We start from the raw sequence: 27,314 nt of genomic DNA, 5'->3' as shown, positions 1-27,314 counted from the left end.
TTCCGCCAAATTTGACAAATGTTCTGTGGCAGTATCTTGAACACATTTTACGTCCAAATTGTCTCAAGCATCGTCAATAACAGTGGCTCACTTAGGAAACATGTCGTAACAATTGTTCGAGACTCGAATCTTCCATGCTTTCAGCTTTCGTTGCATGCCGTCAATTTTATCTGCTGTTGCAAAAAGTGAAGCATTTTTTCCTTGCATTAAAGTGTTAAGGCCATTCATAATAACGAAAATGTCAGTTATGTAAGCTAGCAAAGCAAGTCATTGTTCATCTAGAAATAGCTCTCCCAATCTGGCTTTCTGTCACGCAAAAATACTGCCAGTTCGTTTCAGAGCTCATAGCCTATACGCGTGATAAAACTTTTCCCCTCGACAGCCAACGCACAGTAGAATAAAATAATAGTTGCCTGTGATCTGCTTGCATATCGTCGCTTAAAAGGGCAAATAGTCTTGAATTAACTGCACTTCCTTTGATATAATTAACAATTTTCACGACCTCGCAAAGCACATCATTTAACTTCGTTGACAATTTCTTGGTTGCAAGACTTTTTCCATGAATAAATCTATGCTCAACTCACTACAGTCATCTGATATTTTGAAGTCAGAGTGTGGCCGATTGATTGAGCCTCTCACTTCTCTACTCGTTACTGGACGCTGCAGGTATATAGTCAAGCACGTGGACACAGCACAAACACACAAAAAGGATGATCATTTCGCATCGAACATTGCGATACTTTGTTGAAATAATGGATAACAATTACGAAATAACACTTCTTTGTGACGTAACTGGAAGTCGTCGTAGTAGCGGGCCACCAAACAGTCTATAGCTGGGAAAGCAGATTGAACACTATCGTTGCCTAAAAATTATTATACTGTATAGACGTTCTGATCAACATAAAACAAATTACTCAATTTACAATTTCTCCTAACTGACCGCGTACCAGCAGCCAAGTGCTCGCGTACCGGCACCAGTACGCGTACCGGCGTTTGAGTAGCACTGGCCTACAGTATGTACATGAAATCCTTCCTATCTTTAAACACCTCTCTCTTTGGCTTTTTCGTTCTCTGGGGCCGAAGGTTTATCCTACGACCCCAAAGATGCCCTGATGTGTCTCTCTATTGTCATTAGCCTGTTTTGCAGTTACAGGTTGACAGCATGAGTCCCTTCAGTTTAACTCCATCTTAGTACGAGCTGTTTTCGTACGCGGAAAGTACGTCGAGCTATCTTAGCCCCGTGCTAATTAAGTAATCGCTACTAACGGGAGTTATGAAAATCACAGAGCCGAAATATTTTACAAGATAATAACCATGTGTAGCCTATTGTGCGTATAAAAATTAATTTTTTTCTAACAAATTTATTGAAATAAAGTGTTTGAGATAAAAAAAACGTCAGAAAGTTGGTTTTTATTCTAATTTCCCGAAGGTAACTTCAAAATGGACCGTTCAAACGCACATTTTTAAATTACAGTAGGCTATAGCCTACGGTAACAAAGTAATGCTCAACTAAACAAAAAAATAATTTTGCTTATAAATATAAGGCGTTTTTACATTTAAACGATATAGCGGTTAATTGGATCACACCGCGAGAGAAAAACTTCCCACGACAGTTAACTGCTATAATGTAGGCAGTTTCATGAAAATGTCTAGCCACCTGAGACGAAATGCTTATTGTGAAAAGCAGGAAGATAGAAAAATGACCAGTGTACGTTTAGAAAACTGTAAAAGAATAAAAACTAAAAGTCAAGAAATTTCATATTTCTAGCATATTTCCTTCTGTGAAATATTTCACTACTGGAGTGGGGCGTTCTCATACAACCCCGTGTCGCTACAGATAGGGTTAAACACCTCGTGAACTATCACATGTCCATGTTGCTGTCATTCAATAAAATTAAGGTTTTCCTGTTGATGCAACTGGAATGAGCTTCTTGTCGATTTTAGACTTTGTCAGGCCTTCCACATTCAACTGCAGCAAGGCGATATCTTCTTAGGCTATAGCCTATGACAACCGAGGTTGCCTGCCCTGAACAGTTATTAGACATGAAAGGCGCATGCTCTGCGTCGACATCACTCTGTAGTCTGTAGGTTACAGGATGGAGTTGCACAGAGCTCTGTAAGCTAAAATTGCTGTCTTGATTTGTTGTCATTCGCTTGATTGCTAGAATCAATTACCGGTACCAGGATCACCACTAGGAGGTTGACAACTTATAAGCCCCAGCTTTGTTACAGATGCGCAAATTAGAAATTAGTCTCGCGTCGGCTAGCTGTTTCACACCTCATAGCAGCCTAGATTAGACAATACTTAGATTATCACCAACACAAAATAATATATATTTCAGTTTTCACACTGTAAAAGAAACGAAATATTGACAAGTATGATACGAAGCTTTCCATATCAGCTAGCTGCAGTTAGTGCAGTATAGTGTAGCCTGTTTTAAACATCATACGTCACGTTCAGTGGTTCGTTAATATCGTCATATAAAGATGGGAACATGCGTCACGTGAAAGCTAAAGAAACAAATAAGGAAATGACGTTACGTAACAATAATTAAAACAGGTCAATATTCCAGGACAATTAAGTTACAAAGGAAGCCCTTGTGTCACGAGGTCACTGACTCGCATATATATTATATTGCTCTATCACGTTGTATATTAAATAAGAATAAAGCAAAAGTATTCCTCTAATTTTACTAAAACTATAAAAACAAAAACAAACGATACAAAAGTGATGGCTAAATTCAATAACTTATAAAAAATAATCCGCGTAATATTAAAAAAATCAACGTGGATAAACAAGCGAAAGATCGTACGACATCAAAGTGCAATGCAAAGTATTTAACTTGACGTCTGGTCTTCGAATGCCTTGCATCGGTTTAAGGATATGCACGTGCTGATCCAAGAGCTTACTTCTGCGACCTGTAGAATAATGGAAACTGATAAAAACGGAGTGTCCTTGACTTTCCCCTTTAAGACTTCTAAAACAGCTTAAAGGATATTTTAGATGTTATGAACATGACTTAAAAGTTTAGTCGGAAGACTGGTTAGGACAGTATTTGCGATAAGCCCGTTTACCACAAAATTGAAACAACTTTTACCTAGTTGCAAATCTTCATGGATGAGTTTACAACTTTGGTAAAATGAGCATAATTTTTCTAGACCATGGCTTTTGATACGGAATGAACTAGTTTACAGCATTTTATAGTAAGGACAACCAGTAGGTTATTTGTAATAGCCTAGCTTATTTAGCAATTACCTTTGTGTATACGCCGGGGTGCAACGGCTGCCCACATTCTCGCGTTCCATAAGAAGTTATTCCGTGCAAAACGTATTTTCCGTCGTCATGGAGACAAAATAAAGATCCACCACTGTCCCCCTTGGGATACAATAACAGTTAATATTCATCTAAGTAAAAATATTAACAGTTAATAGTTCACAAAATCGTAAAACTCCCAAAATAAACAACCAAGGCTTTAAAAGATTTGACCAACTGCTTACATTGCAAGAATCTTCTCCTCCAACTCCACCTGCACAAAACTTAGTTGGTGGTATGCCTGATTGGGGCGATAGAACTGGTCCCTGCTCGTATCCTTTTAGCGTTTGGATTTTACAAAGAAGATTCGGTGTTATTCTTACACCTAACTCTCTAAGAATGTTGCTTCCTCTTCTTGACTTCGATGCTGCGACAAAAATAATAACCTTTAACTACGCCTAAAAGCTTTGTAGGAGTTAGGGATGGTAGAAGTAGGGAATTGCTCACTCAAAATTAAGGTGGACAACTGGAGGGTCACAATGTTATGACAAAATTTGATGCAACCACAGCTTGAGGTCTACTGCCATATGTGGCATACTCAGGTGCAGTTTATATGACCTGGCCAGTGGCCACGTGTGTACAAAGTGTGTATCGCCAAAACAAACGTAGGAAATATGTGATATCATGTTTATTTAATAGTATTCAAGTTATGATAATGCAGGGGTAGACTTCACGCAACACCGGTTACAGTGAGTAGCCTCACACTGCTGCAGTAAGGTTTTGCAGATTTTCTAGCACCCAAAATTTTAACCAAATATAGCAATTCATTTGATGAGAATGAATTTAACTTAAATCAAAGAAAGCGTTGTGCAGTTCTGCTAATTTTTGAACTTCTTAACCCTCCAGCTGTCCATTTCGCAAGATAATCAGGAAAGTGAGTCGTCCCGGTATTCCACTGTCCCTAGTAAGAGTGTAAACTGTTACTGGTCTATATGAGCTAAACCAGTGGATTTTAATCTTTTTCTTGTTGGTGTTTGAATAGCTTTTTACCTATTTTTAACATGTGCGTCTTATTAACATTCTAAAAACTAGTTTGTCGTCGCTTTTTCTTTAACTCAGAACAGGACTTACTCGTCAGTCCCCATCCAACAGTTTTGCACAATCGTCCTGCAAAGCTCGGCGCTTCGTTGTTGTCCGTGCGTGTTCCGGGTGGTGCGATGGGCAGAGGTTGAATGTACTTTGAATACGTCACTGGCTCACTTAACTAAGCAGTTGTAAAAAAATACATTAACCTTTATGGCAAGTAGGCTAGCTATTTTGATGAAGGTGATATCGCAGGTTGGGCCTAATGTCTTAGTTTTTTAGGAAAACAAAAACCAATTAGCTTTTTTTCAGAGCAAACAGTTGGCCGAAGAGAAAGTGTGAGGTTGAGGTTGTCAGAAAGGTTGTAGCCTAATTGTTAGCAACATTATTTGTACATTACTCCGCCTCCCATAGCTTGGCATTGGCATGATCTAAGCTTATTTACGACAAGAAGCGAGTTTTGTTTTGTGTTATGTAACCCAGTCAAAGCAGCTTCAAAAAGTCTAGCTTACACATGCCAAGAAATTCAACAGTTAGACTAAAATACTGTTGAACCTTGTAACGGAAGGCTAATGGAGTTAGCTTATCTGAAGTTGCATAAAACATATAAAAGGTAGGTTTTCTATCCATTTTAACGATATTGCTATTATCCGATCTTACTTGGACAACTGCTACGTCGTAGTTGTAACTTTGAGCATCAAATAATGGATGTGATTCAAAGCGTTCAATGTCCCTATGCACTTCTCTTCCTGACTTGTCGGACAGGATGTGATCTCCTAATACAACGCTGTAGAGCGAAGGATTGTCTCTAAAAATTAAATTAAAAATAAATTTTTCTTTTATTTCTATCGTTATAATTTACAACTCTTTTAGAAAAAGCAACAAAGACCAAACAAAGTAAAAAGTATGAAAATGCATCGAAGCTGGTTCGATTATAGCCTACGTCACTTAGCCTATAGCTTACGTTTGAAAGCAGTGGGCAGCTGTCACAATCCAGTTGTTATTGAACAACGTACCCCCGCACACAGCTCCGTTTCTCGGATCTGTTCCTTTGTAATAAATATGCACGGCCCAGGGCCAGTCACCTTCACAAGATTTGCTTCCACCTGTCAAAATCAAGTTACTTATTTATTTCTATTTTAATGCTTTCATTCCTTATAGCGGACGGTAGGCATAGCCTGGACAGTAGGATAGCTTGTGCCTCCAGTTAGTAGCAAATAAGATATCTTAAAGTTGTCTATTTTGATTTTAATGTTTTCAAGCCTGGGTATCAAACTTAACTGCTGCAAATATGTTTGGCAAGGATTCTTATCATGATTCCAAAGGTCCAAAGAGAGCTACCCATCTAAGCTACACTTTTGCAAAGCCGTTTGAAATAACAACAAATAAAGTTATGATGCATCTATAATCTATATAATGATACACTTCTACTTTTAAAGGTGGAATAAGAGAGCGCTGTTGGTAAGAAACAAAGCGAAGTTGTTTAAAGCTCACCAAAAATGCGACTAAGTTGTACTTTCTTGATTGGGGCATCCTCCTCTTTGTTTAAGCATCGACATGGGTTGAACAAGTTAAAATCTCCACCTAAAAATACTTTGTGTGAACTTTGTAGCCCCAGTAATGCAGCAATAATCTACAGCGTAAAACGTTTTAGCAAAATTCCTTAAATGTGAAACCGACGCGCAACAATCAGAGTATGAAATGGAAGACGTTTTTTCAATTTTTCATCCTGAGATTTTCATCCATTTCATGTCCATTCCATCATATAAATCTTCCATTCCATCTCAAAAATTTACTCCATCTTCCAGTCCTTTTCCATCTGCAAATTTTTTAACTGAATCTAAGCTAAAAATTTTACAGCAATATTTTTCTCAGGAATTGGTACTTTCCGTTTGGTATTAGAAGTTATCTTACAACTACAAAAAGAATCCAGGGCTGTGGGGTTGTTATGTGTTTGATGTAATAATTTTCTACCATTAATTCATTTATAGCCTAACTTATTTACTATCACAGTTTCCGTTTTAGTTTTTAAAGCGCTTTGCATGCTGCCACATAGGCCTAATGTTATTGTTTCTTAATCTTTGATTAATTGTTAATTGTTCAAGTGTTCACAGAAATAGAATCATTCAAGAGCGATGTTCTTCAATGTAGTGCATTTAAGTGTCTAAACTTCAATAAAAGTACCGTATATCATTGTCACTCAAAAAGTGTGAATATTCCCGACTTCACTTTCTTGTACAATCGTCTGCCAATAGCCGCGCTGGTTCAATACGGAAAAAGTCGACACTTTTCTGTTTAAAAAAACATAATCAAACCGGAGCTTTTACTCAATTTATTTTACAACTTTTGTATGTCTTGATACGGTGGTGCAAAGTTAATGATGCAATTAAGATGAAATGATGGAAGATTGTCTTCCATCCCATCATCCAAATTTTCCATCCCTGACATTTTCCATTTTCCATCCCAAAATGTGCCTTCCATTCCATCCCATCCCATTCCATTCCCTGGCAACAACTCAATGTAGGCTAATGACCAATGAAGCAACAAGCAAGATTATAATGTTATGACTTTTTCTCACCTCCCAGGTTGTCGCAGGTTTGATAGCAGGAATCGCATTGATTACAATCGCACTTGCTCAAACAGTTTGGATCAAAAGAATTTACTGAAATTGAAATGTAAATTTAAAATATGTCAAGTTGTTTCAAACTTTGCATAGCAAAAAATTCTAGTAGGCCTACAGATTTTCACCAGGCCGGATGCAGATCTTTTCTGACCTGATCAAGATGTGAACCAGGTTAAGTGGCCGTCTGAGCTAGTTTACTTAGCACTTACTTTTGCAAAATGCTCGACAAAGAGGGCATGGAACTTTCGTAGGGTTCTTTGGCAAATTACTCCTACAAACCTCTAGACATTGTTGCTTGGCTGCAAATAAAACACATTATATTGCCCATATAGCGTGTTGGTAAAACATTTCAATAAATAGACTGATGAATGTCGACACGCGAAAATTGTATTGTAGCCTAAGCTAATGTAAATTGGGTATTTGGGAGAGACAGAGACCTTCTTCTTTTTTGTGTCAATTTGCTATTAGCCTAAAAAACGCAATACTTTCTTTCGTATAACTGTTTGAATGAGAGAGTGCAGACTCGACGACCTCCTACGCCTTCAGGGCTACGGTCTTTCGCACTCTCTCATTGGATGCACACTGTACGTTTTTGTTTTATGTGCGTTTCGGCGTTTCGCATTCAAACAAAAATAAAATGACCATCCATCCGATGAAAAGATCATCAAACTTAAACTGAAGATAATTAAAAATTTAGCTAGTTTCTTGTCCATGTTTAGAAATTAGAAGTAGATTAATACAAAATGATGTATCAGAGGCTAATTTATCATAGCTTTATTAATAACGAAGAATGAAACAAAAATAGATTTAGTTTCGAGTAAATTTATAACTTCTTAATAAGGCCTTTACCAGAGCCATTATGTGGTTTTCCGATTTAAGCCTAACTGTACTATACGATGTCTTTTTTAAAAGCAGCCTTAATGCTTTGTTTACAATTTACATCGATCAAATTCCAAACTTCCAAATAAAGTTTTCAGTTATGAGAAGAATTGGACTTTCAATTATCTTTACGCCTTCTCAGACCAACATCCTGCCATTTCTTGATAAACTTTCTATTTTCCCATGGAACTCAGGTTACAACTGGTAAAACGTGCTATTCGTTGTATTACATTATGTAAAAATATCAACAATGAGCGACATTAGCATGAATATGGCTGAACTGTTAGGGGAAACGTATTGATCATACGACCTCACACGTTTTGCTGAGTGAAGCAGCTCATACGATATAAAATCCAATAGATACGTGGACCTAAGAGTTATGCAGAACGATTGCCAAATGGTTTTATTTAGAGGTTTTAGAATTTCTTTTATTTAAGGTCATCAAATTGGCATTGCATAGCTTGGAAAAAATCTCTTGAAGGGCTTGGTCTTAGATTACGCAGACTAAATCGAGCTAACCACAAACAATTTGTCTACGTTTTATTTTTGTGATTTATATTGCTTACCTTTGCATTGATTAATACAAAGCTCGCACGACTGCAATCGAGCGTCGGTGAATGTAGCTGCAGAAGGGCAAGTAGAACAAGGATCAGAGTAGGCTCTTTTCAAACACGCAATGTCCATGGCTGTACAAAACAAATAACTTTGGTAAACATTTTCCTTCTTCATTTTCAAGAAAAAAATAATTTTAATGTGCTGGATGACATTAACGTAATTTATTTCAACTTCTTTTGACTTAGACTTATGCTCCCAGCAAATCATGTTTGAAGCAGCAAACTCTCATATCTACAAGATTTGATAACAAACAAAATAACAAAGAGAATTGAATTTATATTACAATTTACAATTATTGAAACTATTATGCAACTGGAAATAACAATTTTTACTAATGTCTATCAGCGGGAATATTGTGGCTGAGGCTTCATTGGCGCTAATTGTTTCTGCATCTAATACGCCTACCAATGTTAGTGTAACAAATCATAGGCTAAAATCAGCTGTTAACTTTCCCATTAGACTTCTGTTTTTAGATTTGATTTACTTCACAGTAGAAAAGTATTTTCACAAGCATGTGTGCTTTCAAACACTGAATGCATGTTCAGTGCGAAATTTTTCAATTTGGAAGACATACGTTGATAAATTGATTCTAAAAAAACTCTCTTGCGTTTTTTTAAAGAATGAGTAATAAGTAAAAATTCCTTGTATTTGTATCTCTACATTAATTTCAATAGGAATGTTATGAAAATATATAGAAGATAGGATTTATTCTGCCAAAATCTTCTTTCATTTTTAATTCACAAGACGTTGAGCTGCAAACCGATTTTCAGAAGTCTTGTGTAGTACCGGCAGTGAGAAATAATGTTTTACAATACACACAGCATCAAAAAGACATTGACGATGATCTGAGAAACCAAGTGAAAAAACCAACTTACGATCAGGACATTTAAGTTTGAGGTAATCTTTGCAAATTCCACCAAAACTGATCAATTCATTTTCCGTGAAACATCGATTGGAGCGATAACATGTTCCGCATGGTTGGTTGGTTTCTGGCGCGCAAACATCATTCCCAGGCTCTGAAACCTCTTCAATTTCACATTGGCCTGCTTCCGTGTTAAACACCGTCGCTACAATACAGTAATGTCAGCATGAATTGTACTTTTCATGAATTTTTAATTTGACTCAATCAATAACAATGAGTTGTCATATAAAAAGCCGCAGTCGAGAGCTCTGTGGCATAGATTTGTGGTACGATGCTGATGAGCTCAGCCTTATGAGCGAAATACGTGTCTACTGCTGTCAATTCTTACAATACTCGACTGCCGAGAAACAGCTTCTTTATTATTACGTCTTGACCATCATTGAATTTGGACTTTTTAGATTGCAACATGCATTCCTTTTGCTACTCCTTTCTGACGACAGGATAAATAAATTATGTCCAGTGGCTAATACGTCTAATTAAAGAACAGTCGAAATTTAAGTTTTCTTTATAATTTTGAAAAGTAGGCTACACGCGATAGCGGAATCAGACATTCTGTATTTATTTTAAATATACTAGGCTATTTCTTTAATGACCTAAAAATACAACCTTTAGTTTGTTTTATGTAAAGTGGCATAATAGTTCAAACTCAATTATGATCTTCATCAAATCTTTTTCCAAAAAAAGCTGTTGCGTTTGAGCAAAGTAAGCATGCACAATGCTCCAAGTCAAAGCATTTTTTTAGTATCGAAATAAGCAAATGCTTCCATATCGTTACGTCACGCTTAACATATACAATAGGATGTTATGAACAAAAAGAAAGGATGTGCTTTTCTTCTGCGTCATACTTTTACGCACATAGCTTTGTAATCGCTATCGCACATCGCACGTAAGCTGTCAAGAGCATTTTGTATGATCTTGGCAAGGAAAAGCTGGGCTTCAACAAATTATTTTGATACAAAAATAATATATTTTATCTTACAGTATAGCTTACTCTGAGAGATTAGCAATCGCAGCAGTGGGCTGCTTTTAACTTACCTATGCAAGGTGAAAGACAGCCACTGCATCGCGATAGCCTCCAGTTGTGATAGTTGGTCCAAACAGGACATTGTCTCTGACAATAAACAGGGTCATTCCAGACCCTACGAATGCAAGATAAACCCTGACTTGCTACAGATAATAAATCCAATTGGTTTTCTGAAAAAAATATGCAAAAAATCTGTTGCTTGCATGCTCAATGTATCACATAGCTCAGTCAATAAACATCCATATTTTTAAATAAAAGATCTCCGAGACAAGACAAGGATGAAGCTTCTTGCTGTGTGCAACAGAGGATTTGAGTTTAAAAACTACTTATGTGACAAAACATAGTTTTGAGATAAAAGAGCTTTGCGAAGCTATGTCAAACCAAGAATTAAACAATCTTGTCACAATTAGTGTGATAAGATCACTCTGTTAACTGATAAACTTTTACACAGGAAGACACTTTGTATATTAAACTACACGATTCTTATGCTAAATTAACATTTAAATGGGGCTTTAGTAGTTTTCTAATTCAAGTCTACGATGTCAGGTCTACACAGCGCACTTCAAAGACAGCTCTCTTTCTGTAGGTTTCTGAGTAGATGAAATCGATTAATTATAGGCTGCTGCAATTCAAAAGAAAGCTGGTGACCATGTTTTAGTCAGCATATCTTTTCCGAACATGAGAAACTGCTTGGATTCGTTCTAAACTAGGTTTCTGAGTCCGAAACTAAATATTTTCTCAATCTCAGTGTTGAATGTACATAATTTAATGCCAAAGTAACATTTTTTTATAATGTCATCTGTATCATTACAATAAAAAAAATAGAGAAATGAAATTTTACAATGTTAAACATAACTTGAGTTTGTAATAAGATGATTTGACAATCTTGCCAAAGTCTTTTTCTTACTATCACAAACTGGAATCTTACCGCAATTAGTTTGCAGGCATTCTGTGCATTCTAGGGGTAGATTGTCGTTGTCATTGAAACAATAACTTGGCCCGTAGCAAGAGTTACAAGGAAACAGATTCAACCACGCTAAACATAAGAAACTATAATTATATTTGTCGTTCAATCTAAAATAGTTTTAATCTCGAACGTTTACCGGATGGGCAATGCTTAAACTGGCATGAATTGTTATCGATTTTCGAAAACATTTAAAAAAACAACGTTTGCCGAAATAATTTTATGTTGATAAAAACAAAGTATAGCCTATTAACAATTACTGTAATTTAAGAATAGTTATTAAATTAACCATTAGGCTACAACTAATATGTTCAACATTTATATTCTATATCACATACTCTACTTCATATTTCAGTTTTTTTTTTAAATGTTATATAACGTAGGCTAAGCTTAATAGGCTATACGAATTAAAGCTGATATATTTGCAAATTCAATCAGCCTTTCAAGTAGCCCACTACTGTAGTTTTCAGGTCTCTTTATCCAAATATTGAGCAAAAATTTAAAAGTTCAACGGTTAATTATGCACAGAGCAAACTTATCCTTAAACAAACTTTATGCATTTTGAAGTAAAAACATTTAGTGACGTATTGTAGAAATGCTAACATGTAACAATGGAAAAATTGAGGTTAATAAAATAATTTATGTGTTAGACCTAATTTTAATATAAAACCGTTACTTACGATATTGAGCATGAGCGACGGAAAGCAGTAAAAGGGTTGCGGCAAATGTTTTCATGATTTTATTCTTGCTTACGTGTTTTTTTATATAGTTTTACAAAACCAAAGAAGTCTGAAACATAAATTATTATTCATCCAGCATGAAGCTTATACGACAAAGAACTAATTACATGCCATAGTAAACAAAGACTTTTGAATGGCGATGATGAATTGGGCCAGCTTAGTCTACTTACTTTAACAGCATACTTTGTTTTGTGTTGTTCTGTATTGATTTATTTTTTTCACTGCTTTTGATGTGTCTTCAATCAAGTTCTATAAAGCTTATAATTTCTGAATGGTGGTTTTACATCATTCTCAGTGGCTGCATGTCGGTTTTGAGTTTTTCTCAGGGTGGTGTTTGTCAATATTTCAAACAAACTAAAGGATATTTTTTATGAGAATCTTTAGACTAGAATTGGACAGGCAAGTGATAAAGTTGTTTTATATATTCTCTGGTCCCAACCAACATTGTCTAAATTTGATTTTTACCTTATTCAGGCTTATGCCTTGTGTTTGATGATTGGTCTATGAAAGGCAAGAAATCAATGGCATGACTTTGCAATTTAGCATTAATGCCAGGAAGGAGAAATGTAACTGCAAACCTTTGCTGACCACATTTTCAATTTACAGTATAGCCTATGCCGTAATTTCGGGGCTAAACAAAGTAAAAGCAAACCAGGGCAGTTTTAACATTTTACTTGCTATGGGAGCTCTTTGAATTAAATCGTTGTTGTTCTGTTAGCAGCAAGGAAGCTAAGCTTTGTATCCACCTTTAAAGCATGCCACTGAGTATGTTATAATTACACTGCTCAGTGTTTCCAATGGTTTAGTAGGAAATAAGGTACCTAACCAAACTTATTTCCTACTTCGAGCGAATTCTCTCACCGTTTGAATCGAGAATGGTAGAAAAATTGAAAAGAAAGGTTCCATCGTATTAAACAATCATGCGTTTTTTTGTTTTGTTTATTTTTTATCTGTGCTCACAAATCAGAATGTCTATTGGCCGGCTTTTTTAAAAATACGTCTATCACTCTTTCACAAAACTATGAAAAGATTTTCATTTTCGCAGAAGTAACAAGATTTGTCGCTGATGATGTAGTTCAACCAATTTGTTTGTCATGCGCTACACCACACTGCAAGCAATTACATCACTTTAACTGACTCTTTTTGTAGAGCTGTTGCGATTGAGAGGCTGGTCTATAAAATGGCAGCTCAAAATATTAAAGAAAATACTTGAGTTGGAAAACATGTAATTTCGATTCTAGAATAAAAAATTAATGTGTTTGGAATGCAACCCTTAACAAAACGTGTTGTTTTCTTGCAAGAGTTTGCACTGAGTCACAGGTTTCGGTGCTAGTACTTTCTGTAAAATTTGTTTATAACTTCTAACTTTACATTTCTTAGCTAGGCTAATGCTATTCGACTTTTCAAGCATCTTGCAGCTTGCATTTCTGAAATAATAGAAAGTTGTTTTCTATCCCTTGCTTTTATGCCACGCAGAATAGATCTATTTCCGGTAAACAAAAGCTCATCTTTCTTTTTGGAAATATAAAGGTCACCATGGTACGATTTACAACGTTGTTTTGATGTAACATAGCGCAATTTGAAAAATCATGGAAGCTTTCCCATTTGCTTGCGTGTTATCATCAATGTTTATCAGCGGAAACGTCAATTCCACATTATAGTTTTCCTTTGACTTTCCTAGTAAACTTCTTTTGAACGTCAATGAAATTTGCATCTCTCAATCTGTCAATCTTGATTCTATTTAGTTATTTTATGGCTGTGTTACGTCATATCTGTTTGTTTCCAAATCTTGGGAAGTCTAAAGGCTCAGTGTCATATCGCAAGCACACAACTTTGGGCCAAAAAGGTAATAAAAGTTGAAGAGTTGATTGATAGTAAGAAACTTGAAAATTGAGAATAGAATGTTGAACATGGTTGCTCGAAGCTGCAGGTTTTCGTCTGACTCTCTTCAGGAGCTATCGTCAGAATAAACTAAGCCCACAAGTGGTGAAATATTTATAGTAAAAAAGAAAACGAAATGTAATTTTTGCTAATTGGAATATTACAAAATTAACCAAGAAATGAGCGAATTCTTTTGGGCGGCATAAGATTGGATCGAGATTCGGGAGTTTTTATAAAGATTGCTTCCAGTCCTGCCAGGTGAAACGAGGAACAAAAACTTGCAGCTGTAAGTCATGTGCAGAAGAAAACCTGCAGCTGCGAGTCATTTGCAACATTCTACTCGTAATAAAAGTTGAGGACTAAACAATACTTTTCATAAGCTGATTCAGGGGAATATCGGAGTTTGGTATTTTTTTAAATCTTCACAGATTTTCCAAGAAAAATTCAAAGCTAATTACTTTTTTTTTTCTATTTTTATTTGATTGATTGAATCTTTATTGTCGGACTGGAAAAGCTTCTTTGAGATCTTAATCCTGGCAGTTTTGCATACTTGTAGAGGCTTTATTTTAGTTGATGTTTAGTCTACCTGAGGCCAGAGGTTTTTCAACCATCTCTTATTAGCCTACGTTTCGTCAACTCAAGCTTCAGTGTCTCTATCGTCAGCGTTATGTTTTCTTTGCATTATTTTAACATTGCCTAACGTTTATTGCGCAAGTTTCTAAAAACTTCTTACGTGACAAACAGGAAATATTTTTTTCCGGTTTACGTAGCGTAAAAACAAAAAACCATTGAGGCATTTACTGTACGTGCATGCACTACGTTACCTCATGCGTTTCGTAACACCAGCCGGTAAAACCGTCATCGTTAACACATCAGCATCATCGCTACGGTTAAATTCGGGGCCTTTCGCTAAATTTACTTGCCTTTCATGACTCAAATCTTAGAGAATTGTTGGATGTTTCCGGTTTCTATACTAGCTTTTGCGCTCGTTTCAAATATTTTCCCATTGTCATACAACCACATGCGGTACAGCTTACGTCATTAGCAGTGACTGATAATGTATCAAGTGATGTCATTTGAACTATTTTACGTTTCCGTTTTTCAAATGTGGCTGCAAACTTTTGACTTTCAGATATATTTTAAACACAGAACAAAGGTTGTTCCTTCACTATGCACAGTAGTTAAGACGCACGGTTATATAATTGACAAATAAAATTAGATAGCAATCTGGCCATCAAAAGTAATTAGTTCTGACATGCAAATAATGAAGCCAGGTTCGTCATGTATCTCCGCACTTAGCTAACATAACCGCCATATTTTAATCAGTTTTAATTTGGAAGATCGAAGATTCACATTTGGAAGGTGCACCCCAAGGCACCGGTACGGCACAGAAAGTGGCCCACTTCAAAATTGATTCTTTTCTGAATTGTTGTGAAATTCAGCGCTTGTGTTTCCCAATGTCGGGCTAAGTTCAATAATTTTTTGTTACCAGGTAAAACAAGAATGTAGCCTAACCGAAAGTCAATAAAAAGTATCACTCATGTCCAGGGCCGTTGAAACGATAATTTGGGCCCAGCACCAATGAGACCCTCGGTTTCCAAATTAAGATACTTCTAAGAAAACTTCATCCAAAGACTTCAAAATAGTTTCTTTAAGCTTCCGGGCTCCTTAGAACGTTCCGACCTCCTAAAATTATTTCGGGTCTTGGTCCAAAAGTACGCTCTGAACCCTTTGAACGCTACTGCTCATGTCTTACGTCATCTCAGTTCTGGGAGTTAGGTGTCTTAAACAAAAATGTTGTCAGGTGCTTTTTGTTTTTATTACATATGCAATTTTTCCATGTAGCTTAAAGATAGACAAATTCTTGCCGATTAAAGCTAGCCTAAAATTTGCAAACTTCTCGCAAAATTAATCAAACGCTACTTGCATAGGCCTACACCTAGGCCCACTTCATATGTAGGGCTACTCTGCGTGGTACTGATTCCTTTTCTGCTTTATTATTATTTCGCATTTCAGCAAGATATCCCAAACAAATCTCACCTTTGATAAGATGCACATTGCACATGGTCTTACAATTCGTTTTTCAAAAGAAGCATAGTACTGGAGCAAAGCAAAAGGGCCAGAATAAGACAAAGTTAATCAAAAGTTTATTGGACTAAGCCTCTAAGACTCTCAGTTGCTTTCGATTAAATTTTGTATCGCTTGTTATCTTTTGATTCACTTGAACTACGATACCTTTCTAAAAATTATAGAAATTTTTGTTTTTATCTCTTTGACACTTTAAGTTCTTAAACTAACACTTGTGGAATGAGGCGCACAATACTATAGAAAACTCCTTTAGAACTTACTGACTTAAATAGTGTGTTACTTAAGAGATCCGCACCATGTTAGGCTACTATGAAAGCTCTTTACTATGAGTAAATTAAACCATCATGGGTTTGATATTCATATCACGTCCAAAGTGCATGACATGTGTAATGCAGTATACAGTACGGTATAAAAAGAAGGCCTATACCTATAACTGATAGAAATCTTTTACATAAGCTTATTTATAGTACTACGGAATCAAACCATTTGGAAAAGATACCCTTTTTAAATTGTTTCAACGTCATCGAACGTTCAAGCAATGTACAAATTGCAACTGATGCCAGTTGCTAATGTATACTTTAGGCTGATTCAACAAATTGCTAAGAATAATTTGCCCTAGTCTTTTGTCGATATAATCTGTGTTCGGCTTTCCAACATGCATTTTTTTTATAACTGTGACCTAAGTTTGTAGATTTAGCCATGAAATTTTGAAGAGACGGAGTTTAATGTTTCCTAAATGGTGTAGGCTATAATATTGGGTCTATAATCTAAGTCGAGCAATAGAGAAATATTCTGTTTAGCCTTGCAAAAGTTTGAAAATGATTCTGAAAAACTTTTAGAGTAAAAGTTGTTATCATTATATTATTATCTATTATTATTATATAAACTTATTAGGTATCATTTAGTTTGCTTGAAAATTTTTTCAGTCATATTTAACCTTTATTTTTGAGTTTCATTTGTCTGTTTGTATTATGTTTGGTTAATATTTTTCAGGCAACTCTGAGCAACTGCAATGCCCTAAGTTAAATCAAAATAACTTTCTGAATTAGATATCGGGATTACTGTAGAGTGTAGATGATGCAGTGATTCAGTTTTACTTGCAGTTGCAGATATATGCCTTGAGCTGAAAGCTCCTGATGCGCAAAAGACAGTGGTAACACATTCACTTGATGGTGTGAAAAAGACTCCTTCTTTAATGTAAAAAAGCAAGAGTTTTTCTCGGCTACGGTTTTGTAAAATTTTACTTGCAAAAGATCGATGATTAATAAATAAACATACTCAAAAGAAAGACTAATAAGATGGAGTCATCGAGTGCTTACAGTGCAACACACACCAAAAGCTGTTTTCAAAAATCCTTATAAAATATTATTAAAATTAGGACATTGTCAACATTATCTGATATGCATAATTGCATATATGTTACATTACCAAACCCATCCACATAGGTTTAGGCCTATATTAAGTAACAAAAAATTAGCAACCATAATGTAGGCTACACAAGAAAAACAATTTATTTACGGTACTTTCATTTTTTCTCATTGCGCTATCTGAGCTTGTTTGGATGAGCACAAAGCTCTTGTGATTTTGATTTCCGACTGGTGTTCCATGGAACATTAGATCAACCAAGGTTCAATACGGGACACTAAATCACTGCGGTACATCACTGAACGACTGAACGTCAATGCATTTACACCTTGATTCCATGAGAATATTTTAAATATTTCTAGCAACGTCCAACAATTTATAGGCAACAGTAATTATGAAAGTTAGATTTTAAAAGTGTATAAGTCTTCAATGAAACTAGTTGGAATGTTGTTAGGGTAAGCACTGTAACAAAAAATTATAAAAATATGTCTCAGTGGACTGATTAGAATCAATCAACCAAGCTTATCGTCAGTAGGCTACTCAGAAGAGCGTCAGTGAACAGCACATTGCAGTGAACGCGCTGAGTGCTCACACTTTCATCTCTATGCCACATGCCTTGTCACAGGCAACTTCGAACTTTTAATCTTGCAGAAGTTTTCCACCGCTATGAGTTATACCATAGAATAGATGATATAAGTCATCGCTGGTTGTACCATGCCGTAGTGTAGTGCAGGCAGTATTGGTTGTGCAGAGGCGGGCAATAGACTATTCGACAAAACAGTGTCTTTTATGAAAAAAAACAAACAGAAAGATATGATTTGGCCAGTCTACTAAAAAAATACAACAACAGAAATATTTCTTTTCCATATCTCAAAAGACTGAATTTTTATTGAATTTCCAACGCAGACAGCAAAATTCGTCTTTTTTTGCGGCTGGCTTAAAAAAGACGTATTTTTTTACTTCTGTAAACATTAAATCAATTTAAACAAAAAGAGCTTGGCCTTCTGGGGAACCAGCTTAATTAACTACACTGCGCTCAGAATAAAGTGTGCAAAGGGTGTTTAAAGTTTTGTTGATTAAATAATCACAGTGACCAGTATGATGTAGCCTACGCGCATACAAAAAATATTGACGCCGTCAGCGTAAACGCAAACGTTCAAAAAACTTTTCGCCGTATGCGCCAACGTAACTTGTAAAAAAGTTGGCGGCGTCAGCGTCAGCGCATACACTAGCGTAAACTAATTTTATTTGCTAGGTGCCAAACATTCACACGGTATAAACCACTCGAAACAAACAAGTTTTATTTTGAATTTTCACGAAGAGACACAAGCATCTGAAAGTGTTCATCTGACGTTTTGCTGTGTTTTGGTTCCAATATGTCTTTGCCCATTGAAAACATTCTTTCAACTGCAGCGCTGGAAGGTATTGGCGTGTTGTAGCGAAAAAAATACATTAAAAAGTATGCGTTGACGCTATGCGCTAAAAAACCGCGAAAACTTTACGGCGTAGCCTCAAGCGACAACTATCAAAAAAAATGTGGCCGCAAGCGTTAGCGTAAACAAAAAGTCTACGCCGCATACTTACGGCGTATACGTACATTTCTGACAGTGACAATAAGGTAGTTACAGAAAAACATAAAAAAACTAAGACCAACGATAAGAAGACATGGTAAAGGATGACCTGACAAACAGCAATGTTAAAATTGAAGATGCAAACGATAGAAAGAAATCACTACAAAGAAGTTACTACAGACAACTGGTGGACGCTAATGTTTCGAAATGAAAACCAGACTTCTTTGAAGCAATATGGAGAGAGAGAGAGATAAGGATAGCTTACAATAAAAATTTGGTTGTTTTGGAAAGGAACCAAGATAAAACTTATTCCTGATTTTATTTCACAATAAAAGGGGGGAGTTTACTTTATTTTCTTAACAACAACAAAAACTGAAAAGCTGCTATTCCACTGTAATTGTGATTTGTGTTTAGGGCTGCAATGATTTAACTTCAGTATAGAGGATTTTTAATGCCGGTACGGTATGCAAAATTACGTAAGTATAATCTTTGTTTAGGTGATTAAAAATTGATTAAACATGATTCACTTGTTTTATAAAATGTAAAGAAAATTTGAACTCAGGCAATACATTCAGTTTACCAAGTTTTTTTTTATTTTTGAAAATTTGTATCAGGTTTGTTGTTTTTCTTATCGTGATTAAATAAGGAACGACGTAGAAGAATGACAGAAAGCTCAAAACGGCAGATAGACTATAGGAGTTAACATGATTTTTCGGACAGTTGGAAAGTACAGAAATATTGAAGGCAAATACAAAAAGACCATGACAGAAGGAAACCAAGCTGAAACAAGAAATATTTCAAGATTTCTTAACGAGCTAAGCTGTACACAAACTACGACAATTTAGGCTTCAACGCGATTTCGTTATTGTAGTTCGATGAACTGTCACGTCGGGGAAAAATATAGGCTACTGTGGCACGAAACAGCTTAATGCGCTTTCGGGATTTTGCTCTATTTCGATACCACAAACCTAAGTTGTTTCTGGTAGAACACAACGGTCGACTTGCCTTCGCTGAGCAACCCCAACATCGGGAGCTCCCACTCTGGCATTTCCGTACATACCTGTTGTGTTTTGTTTTGTCTGGAGCTGTTTGTCTCACCTCAGATCTCTGAATTTTTTGATAGCAGACAACAGTGCCAAGGTTGCCAGGTGGATAAATCTAAATGGCGCACTAAATAAATTCTACTCAAACTATTACCAGAGCCATTATATTAGGGCTACCATATGTCCTCTTTTAGGAGGATTTGTCTCTTTTTTCATAAAAAATGAATTGTCTTCCGATGACACTTGAAAATGCTCAAATGTCCTCTGTTTTGCATTGCTATTATTTTCAACAGGGTTTTACTTTTATGTGACGTTTGGCGAAAGCTAAATAAAGCTAAGCAAAGATACCAAATGGAAAAGTATGTTTTCTGTAAGCTGTAGCAAAAGTAGGCTTATAAGAAAATGGTTTATTGACTTTGAAATTGAGAATACATTGCTTGCTGTGGATATGGTGGATACATTTATTTCTGTGGCAAACGAAGACAGTGTTACTCGATGACCATGTAAGATGTATTTTTCTTGTTTGATTCTTGTGTTGCCTATTTGGGTGAATAGACCACTAATTTCATTTTCCGAGTTTACATCCTTTGATTGGATGCTTATTCTGTCTTCCACCAAAGAATAGGATAACGCTTTTTAGCGGTGTGTGAAGTATCTGTCAGAGAAAAATGTTGGCATTGATGATGCTAAACTGTTTGATCCAGTGGCGTAGCTAGGGGGGAGCGGGGGGGGGGGCGTACCGCCCCGGGTGGCACGTCTGGGGCGGCACTTTCACTCTACGATTTTTGATTTTGATTATAATCAGATAAAAAACTCATTTCATTTTCACATGCTTTTTCTTAAAGGGGCGGCAAAATCTGAATCCGCCCCGGGCGGCACATTCCGGCACATTCCTTAGCTACGTCACTGGTTTGATCTATACCAAAGCTAGTGCAAATGTGTCTTAAACATGATAGCTAGCTTACATTATTATTTTCTTTTTAATGATGGCACATTAGAAAAAGGACAGAATAGTTCAAACATTGCAGAACTTATTTAATGAATTGTTAAAAATTGAGCAATTCTTCGTTTGCAACAGTCTATGGCTCAAAATGCTAATGTAAAACTGTTTTTTTTTCTGTGGTGAAAATTAAATGAAAAGCAAAATGTTCATAGACTGAATCTGACAAATAAGAAATAAATATGTTATGTTTTTAGTTGTCACTTTCGCTACATAGGCCTATAATCATCTAAGAAGATGTAAAAATTGTTTAAACGTAAAAATCCACTTGCATTTTACTTGCTTACTAAACATCGTAGGGCCGTAGCCAGACCGCAGAGCAAGGGGGGGGCAACTTTTTTTTAGGGGGGCCCGAAAAAAATTAAATGATTTTAACCTCTTAAATACCGGTATCCACAAAAATTGCAATATATCAGATTAGTGTTAAGACCAACACTGGTCTCTTATTTTATCCGCTAGTTAAATCACGGCAACCATATTACAATGACCAACATAACACAGCAATTGTTGACTTGTTGTATAAATAGCGGTACTTGTTATGAGCAAAAGTTTAACTGGCTCGAAGAAGCTAGTGCCGAGGATTTTGATATGTATGATTACATTCCGCCTATACACCCGTGAGCTAGTCTATTGCAATTGCAGTCGCGGATGTTTGGATGCAAACCGTCTCACAAACAAGTCTAAATCGATAGATTTCGATACAGATTGTTCAAAGGCCATAAGCACCAAGTTTGCCTGTCTTGGTTATAACATGCTCCGTCTAGTGGGAGCGTCAACCCTTGTTAACACTGAGCATCCACACTCACAAACGGCAGTGCTAGATCCAAATGTAGCAATATCTTCTGCAAGGTTGAACACTTTCGGAAAGGCAACTTTTTGTTCATGTAGTTTAGCTAATACAAAACCACTTGCTTTACCACTGCACATTTTGCGATTTATCACTGCACAAATTTGGTTTATCAGTGCACAAATTGGTTATCACTGACCCTTAGAATATGGTACCGAGAATAGCGACAGCTGATATCAAATAGCCTAATTTGTACCGGTTTGTAGGCCTGCTGGAAAACCATTCCCTCTTTGTTAGGTTATCGTTCTTACCCAAAACCATAGGCGCCGACTTTTCAAAAAACCTTGGGGGGCGAGAAACGTGATGACGTCATAACCATAACGCTATTTTACTCAATTAAAATACTCTTTGATTAAGCTTAGTGTCTTGTTTATATTGAAACCTAGGTCGCAAACCGAATTTATTACAACGCTGCTTGAGACGATTAGTTTTACGTAAAAATTTTGATATTGTTAGCTCATAATTGGAGCAGTTGGAAAACAAGCCAATTCTTTTCCTTTTCGTGGGAATGAATAACAACCATCAAGACAGTGGAGTTATCGAAATAAAACGCAAAAAATCATGATCTCAAGCAGAGTTAAAACCCGCTATCAGTTTTATTAACCTCGTTTTGCTAATTACTCACCTTCAAAGCGTTGACAACGGCGAAGTGCTTTCAGTTTTTTTCGAGAGTCTTAATAGTCTTTTATCGAATACCGTATATACTCGAGTATAGGTCGAGATGTTCGCAAGTGATTTTCACCTCAAAAAGACAGGTTCAACTTAACATGGGACAAGCTGTTGTCTCCAGCTCGGAAGTTTTCAAAATGAACACATTTTTGCTGAGGCAAAATCATTGCCGACGTAGATTACGGAGTGCGAAATGGTGTCGGTCAAAGTCAAAGTTTTGAATACGTTTATTTGCTGTGATTCAAACTTAATTTTCAAATATAAATGATTACTTGTCAATTCTTTATGCACATGTTGAAAAATATGCAAAGCTCACGAGACAAAACAGCGGAAAGAGCTGTTTTAAGAGGTCACTTTTTTATTTTTGCGTGTAGGATATAATCGTTCTTATTACGTAACATTCCATGATCATTGAAGTCGATGTCAAACCTTAGCGGCCGCATAAAACAATGATGCCAGGTTAGCTAGGTGATAATAGCGGTAAGAGACGTTAATGCAGGCAATATCTGCGACCAAGGCCATTAAACACCTTTTCTTTTATCGGTTTATGATTTAATTCTCACACATTGTGAACACAACAATGCGTTCTGTTGAATTATAATTGATCTTACAGAGGGAAGACCTTGTTGAAAATAGTCTAATTTAGCTGGTTTGCTTAATATTGCAGTGAATAGTGACGTAACTATTCTAACAGCGTAAGTTGCTCTACCATCTACTTTGAAATTTCCATACCGTATGAGAAAGCCATGTGATCAGCTGCTGTTTTGCGGGCAAGAGCAACGTAGGCTATTTTTCGCTTTCGGCATTCTTTAAGTCCATTTAAATGATCTAAATCTCTTTCGCGAAGTGTTTTATCTTTGAAACACCACTTGTAATAACCATTTTTGTTGCCCCTCAACCATAAATTTACGGGGGGCGCCGCCCCCCGGCCCCCCCGGAAGTCGGCGCGTATGCCCAAAACATTTTCATTTTGCACAGTTTCTGAAAATTTTTCGACCAACCTAACACGTGTTGGCCTTGGTTGAATTAAACATGCTGAGGTTTCCAAAGGAGGGGGTAGGGGTGGGGGGGCGAAATTGTTTAATCATCTAAGCTGTTAACTAAACAAACCAATTGTAGTTAATTGGGCCTAGGTTGGAGCTCTGCAACGAGAAAGATAAGCAAAATCATTATAATTGTAGCTGTTGCTCGAGAATGTTGGGATTTTGCCAGGGGGGGACAAAATTTTTTCAGGGGGGGGGCGAGGCTCTCCCTGGCCCCCGGATGGCTACGGGCCTGTAAACATGTCCTCTTTTTGGGTGATGAAAATATGGTAGGCCTATTAGGGCTACCATATGTTCTTTTTTAAGAGGGTTTGTCCTCGTTTTTGAAGAAAAATAAATTGTCCTCCGAGGACACCCAAAAATGCTCAAATGTCCTCTTTTTTTACATTTTCAGTTTTCTTGCTCATATTTTCAACAGGATTTCATTGTTACGTGACTTTTTCGCAACTTCCAACCATTTCTGGACCAATACAACATTCTGATTTATATAGATTTCAAAAAAAAAATGACGTAGCCTACATTGCTTTGCGATTGTCTTAAAAACCAAATAATGGTCAGCGATTAGTGCGAGTGGAACTGCAAATCCACTTGTGTGGAAATTTCCTCATTGAGGAGATCTGATCAACCAATTTATGAAAATGAAAAATTGGACAAATTAAAAAAATATAAGAAAATAAAAAATGGAATAAATCACAAAAAAATGAAACATTAAAAAAACACAAAAACTTGCAAAAGAGTTTGACATAATTACATTTTAAGGTTCTCACACTTTTACAATAAATTAATATTTCACCCAGATCTATTTTGTATTGATTCAGCGCTTGTAAACGTTGCTGATTACCAACTTAATAGTTTGGCTAATTTATCAAGTGAAGCAAATCGAAAAATAATTCAAAGTGCACTATGCATGACATACAGCCTATTTCAAAATAAATTGTGGCATTGATACTTACAATTTATGTGAGTGCAAATGTGGAATGAATTTAATCTATGATGCAGCCACAATGGTACAAGGAAAGAAACAGCCTTTTAGATGAGTCTGTCCTTATAGCATCTCATTAACAGCTGTAGGCTATAGCCTACAACTTCAATTATATTTCGTGCATGTGATTTTATGATTTCGTTAAAGCTGATCCTTTTTTTCTGAAAAAAGTTAAGACATGGCTACCTGCAGATACTGCCTGATTTGTCACATTTTAATGACATCATCACATCACATTTTTATTGTGTCACACAAATCTAACAAATTGGCTTTCGAGAAACAAACAAACTTGTCAGTTTTTTGCTGTAACTTTTGCTGCATACGTCTATAATTATCCAAAAGGACAGGGGCGCGGGAAGTAGGGGTGCTCAAGGGGCTGGAGCCTCCCTAGAGCTAATTCAGCCCCCTGGAATTTTCAATAATTGCTTCAGCCCCCTCTAGAAAATTCTGACAATTTAAGGTAGGCCTACATAACACAGATGTTGTTCAAAGTGTTGCAGTTGTAATTCGCTTTTTGGTTCCGATGAAGTTGCCTGCAATTTGCTGGGTTTGTGTCCTAACTTACTCGTTGGTACGTTGGTACTTCTGCCCTCGCTCGTGTTGTTTAGTGCTACCCTACCTTGTTGCAATGTCTGACCGACATGACAGAAGATAGTGCAATGAGAGGAAACGCACGTGCAAAAATATTCACCTTGGTAAAACAAGCACGCACTATGCGGCTTTATTTTGCGATTAGGCCTACCTGCAGCGGTGAAGTTTTTCAGCCTGCAGAAGTCGTCGCAAGACAGCTCTAAAACAAAAAGATCTCTTCTTCTTCAGCTTTGGAATTCATCACCATTCTCCGCGGACAGATAAAAAATCTCAGAAAAGATGAATCTGTTTCCAAGTTTATGGAAGCAGTAAACGTCTTTGCGTCTGCCAATAACCTAAAGACGCCAAAGGATCCCCGAGTGAGCAAAACTCCAGCAAGACTTCGAAACACAGAGGAATCGGATGCTTTGTCTTCTGCGGTAGAAGGAGCGTGGAAACGGCAATGCATCGAAGCCCTTGATTTTGTTCAAGCTGAGCTTGATCGAAGATTCGACCAGGCGGATCTGCTTACAGCAGCCAACAGAAAAAGGCCCTATACTGAGATGTTCAAACAGTGAGGAAAGATCTGATACTGAAATCAGCTTACCCGATGCTATCAGAAAAAGATTGCATAAAAACGGAACTTGGCCTACCTTGCTCAGCGATGTTGTATAGCCTAAGTGAAAAAATCGCAAACTCCGTTCAAAAGGTTGCTGAGATTCTATTGCAACTAAACTAGGGACGGTACATTACGGGACGCGCAACTCCATTGTTCCGCCAACATTAGAAGGGTCAATTGCCAATTTGACATTTTTGCTACGCTTTGCTGCTGGCCTGCTTTTAACTAACAACCTTAAATTATTTTAAAATTAACTTCACTCTTCTTATGTAACAAATAAAAAGTACAATATTTTGTAAATTAGAAAAAATCGTAACTCTTCTAGTGTTGCGGATGAGCCAAAAGCGGACGGAGTTTCGCATCCCTATGATCTACAATCCCTAAACTAAACCCTCAAACACTAAATCTTTTCAAAGAAACGCGAAAATTCGTGGAGCTCTGCCTTTGCCTCCCTGTTTCAGTTGCATCATCAGAACGTTCTTTTTCTGCTCCAAGACGCCTGAAGGATGTAAAAAATTCTTCATACGTAACATTCTACTTGTATTTTACTCGCTGGCGAAACGTGTCCTCTTTTTAGGCGATGAAAATATGGTAGGCCTAAGATTAATACTTTCCAAAATCATCCATAGATTACATGGCATGGTTTTAATGTATCATCCAGGCGTGATTACATTACAAATTTGGTGCCGATTACGACGCCATGACGCCCCCGCTACACTTTGCTCCTTGAAAAAAACGGGTGACAATTAGCACATAACCACAGATTTAATAAAAAAGAAAAAGATGGGAAGAGTATACACAAAAAGAAAAAAAAGAGTTTGTGTTTTTTTTCGATGCTTGTTCTTTCTCTTTCAAAATTGTTAATCTCTTTTTTATTTTTTTGTTTGTTTAAACTACGTTCTTTTGTTCCTTGGAGTTTATGCTTATTTTTTCTTCTTTGTTATATCTATGCTCATTGCTCAATGCTCATGTCATAACCTACACTGAAACATGTTGATTTTCAGTGATGCCAAATAAACATTTTGCTTCGTATGGAAGCAAGTAATAATTACTATTTTTAAAATTTAATTTGGGTATGTCAAACATCCAAACTCTGGCATCTAAAATTTAACAAAAATTCTCTCAATTTCAGAGTAAGGATATGTTATTTTATGTAAAGTAAAGGTTGGTCTGTGTTGTTGACTAATCGTTAATTGTCACTCGCTTTTATATCTGGAATACGTTCGTAGCTTTGAAATTTTAATTGAAAAAAAAAAAGATTGAAAATTGTTTTATCAAATTAATTTTTTTGAACAACTTTCATGTTGAAAAGGTAATATTTTTCCATGCTTGTATATATTTTAGTCGTCAATATAATATGGTTTGTGTGTTATTTAATTTTTTTACCGTTTTATACCTTTTTTACACTTATAGATTCCAAAAACAAGTTTTGGAAAAATAAAATATAAAAACACTTGAAAAACGAAAATCTATCAAAAATTTATAAAAAGCCGAGTGGCAAGAACGTCTGCACGACGTTCGAAAGGACGTGGG

At 36.4% G+C, this 27,314-nt stretch overlaps 1 protein-coding gene across 1 annotated transcript; it reads right to left on the bottom strand.

The window, feature by feature from the left end:
* Positions 1-2,329: 2,329 nt before the first annotated feature.
* Positions 2,330-12,154, bottom strand: LOC145775879 (uncharacterized). Its single transcript, XM_082587268.1, has 14 exons — positions 12,044-12,154; positions 11,328-11,435; positions 10,411-10,569; positions 9,329-9,520; positions 8,405-8,524; positions 7,169-7,258; positions 6,915-6,998; positions 5,831-5,920; positions 5,301-5,442; positions 4,997-5,144; positions 4,385-4,517; positions 3,499-3,680; positions 3,257-3,376; positions 2,330-2,919 (listed from the first exon to the last, which is right to left on the bottom strand). Exons 1-14 carry the CDS (start codon positions 12,096-12,098, stop codon positions 2,839-2,841), a joined length of 1,704 nt encoding a protein of 567 aa, XP_082443394.1. The 5' UTR covers positions 12,099-12,154; the 3' UTR covers positions 2,330-2,838.
* Positions 12,155-27,314: the final 15,160 nt, after the last annotated feature.

Source organism: Aplidium turbinatum, chromosome 8 (assembly GCF_918807975.1).
Source record: "Aplidium turbinatum chromosome 8, kaAplTurb1.1, whole genome shotgun sequence".
Classification (NCBI taxonomy): Eukaryota; Metazoa; Chordata; class Ascidiacea; order Aplousobranchia; family Polyclinidae; genus Aplidium; species Aplidium turbinatum.
Note: the sequence above shows the minus strand (reverse complement) of the source record. Positions and strands in the feature narration are given on the sequence as shown.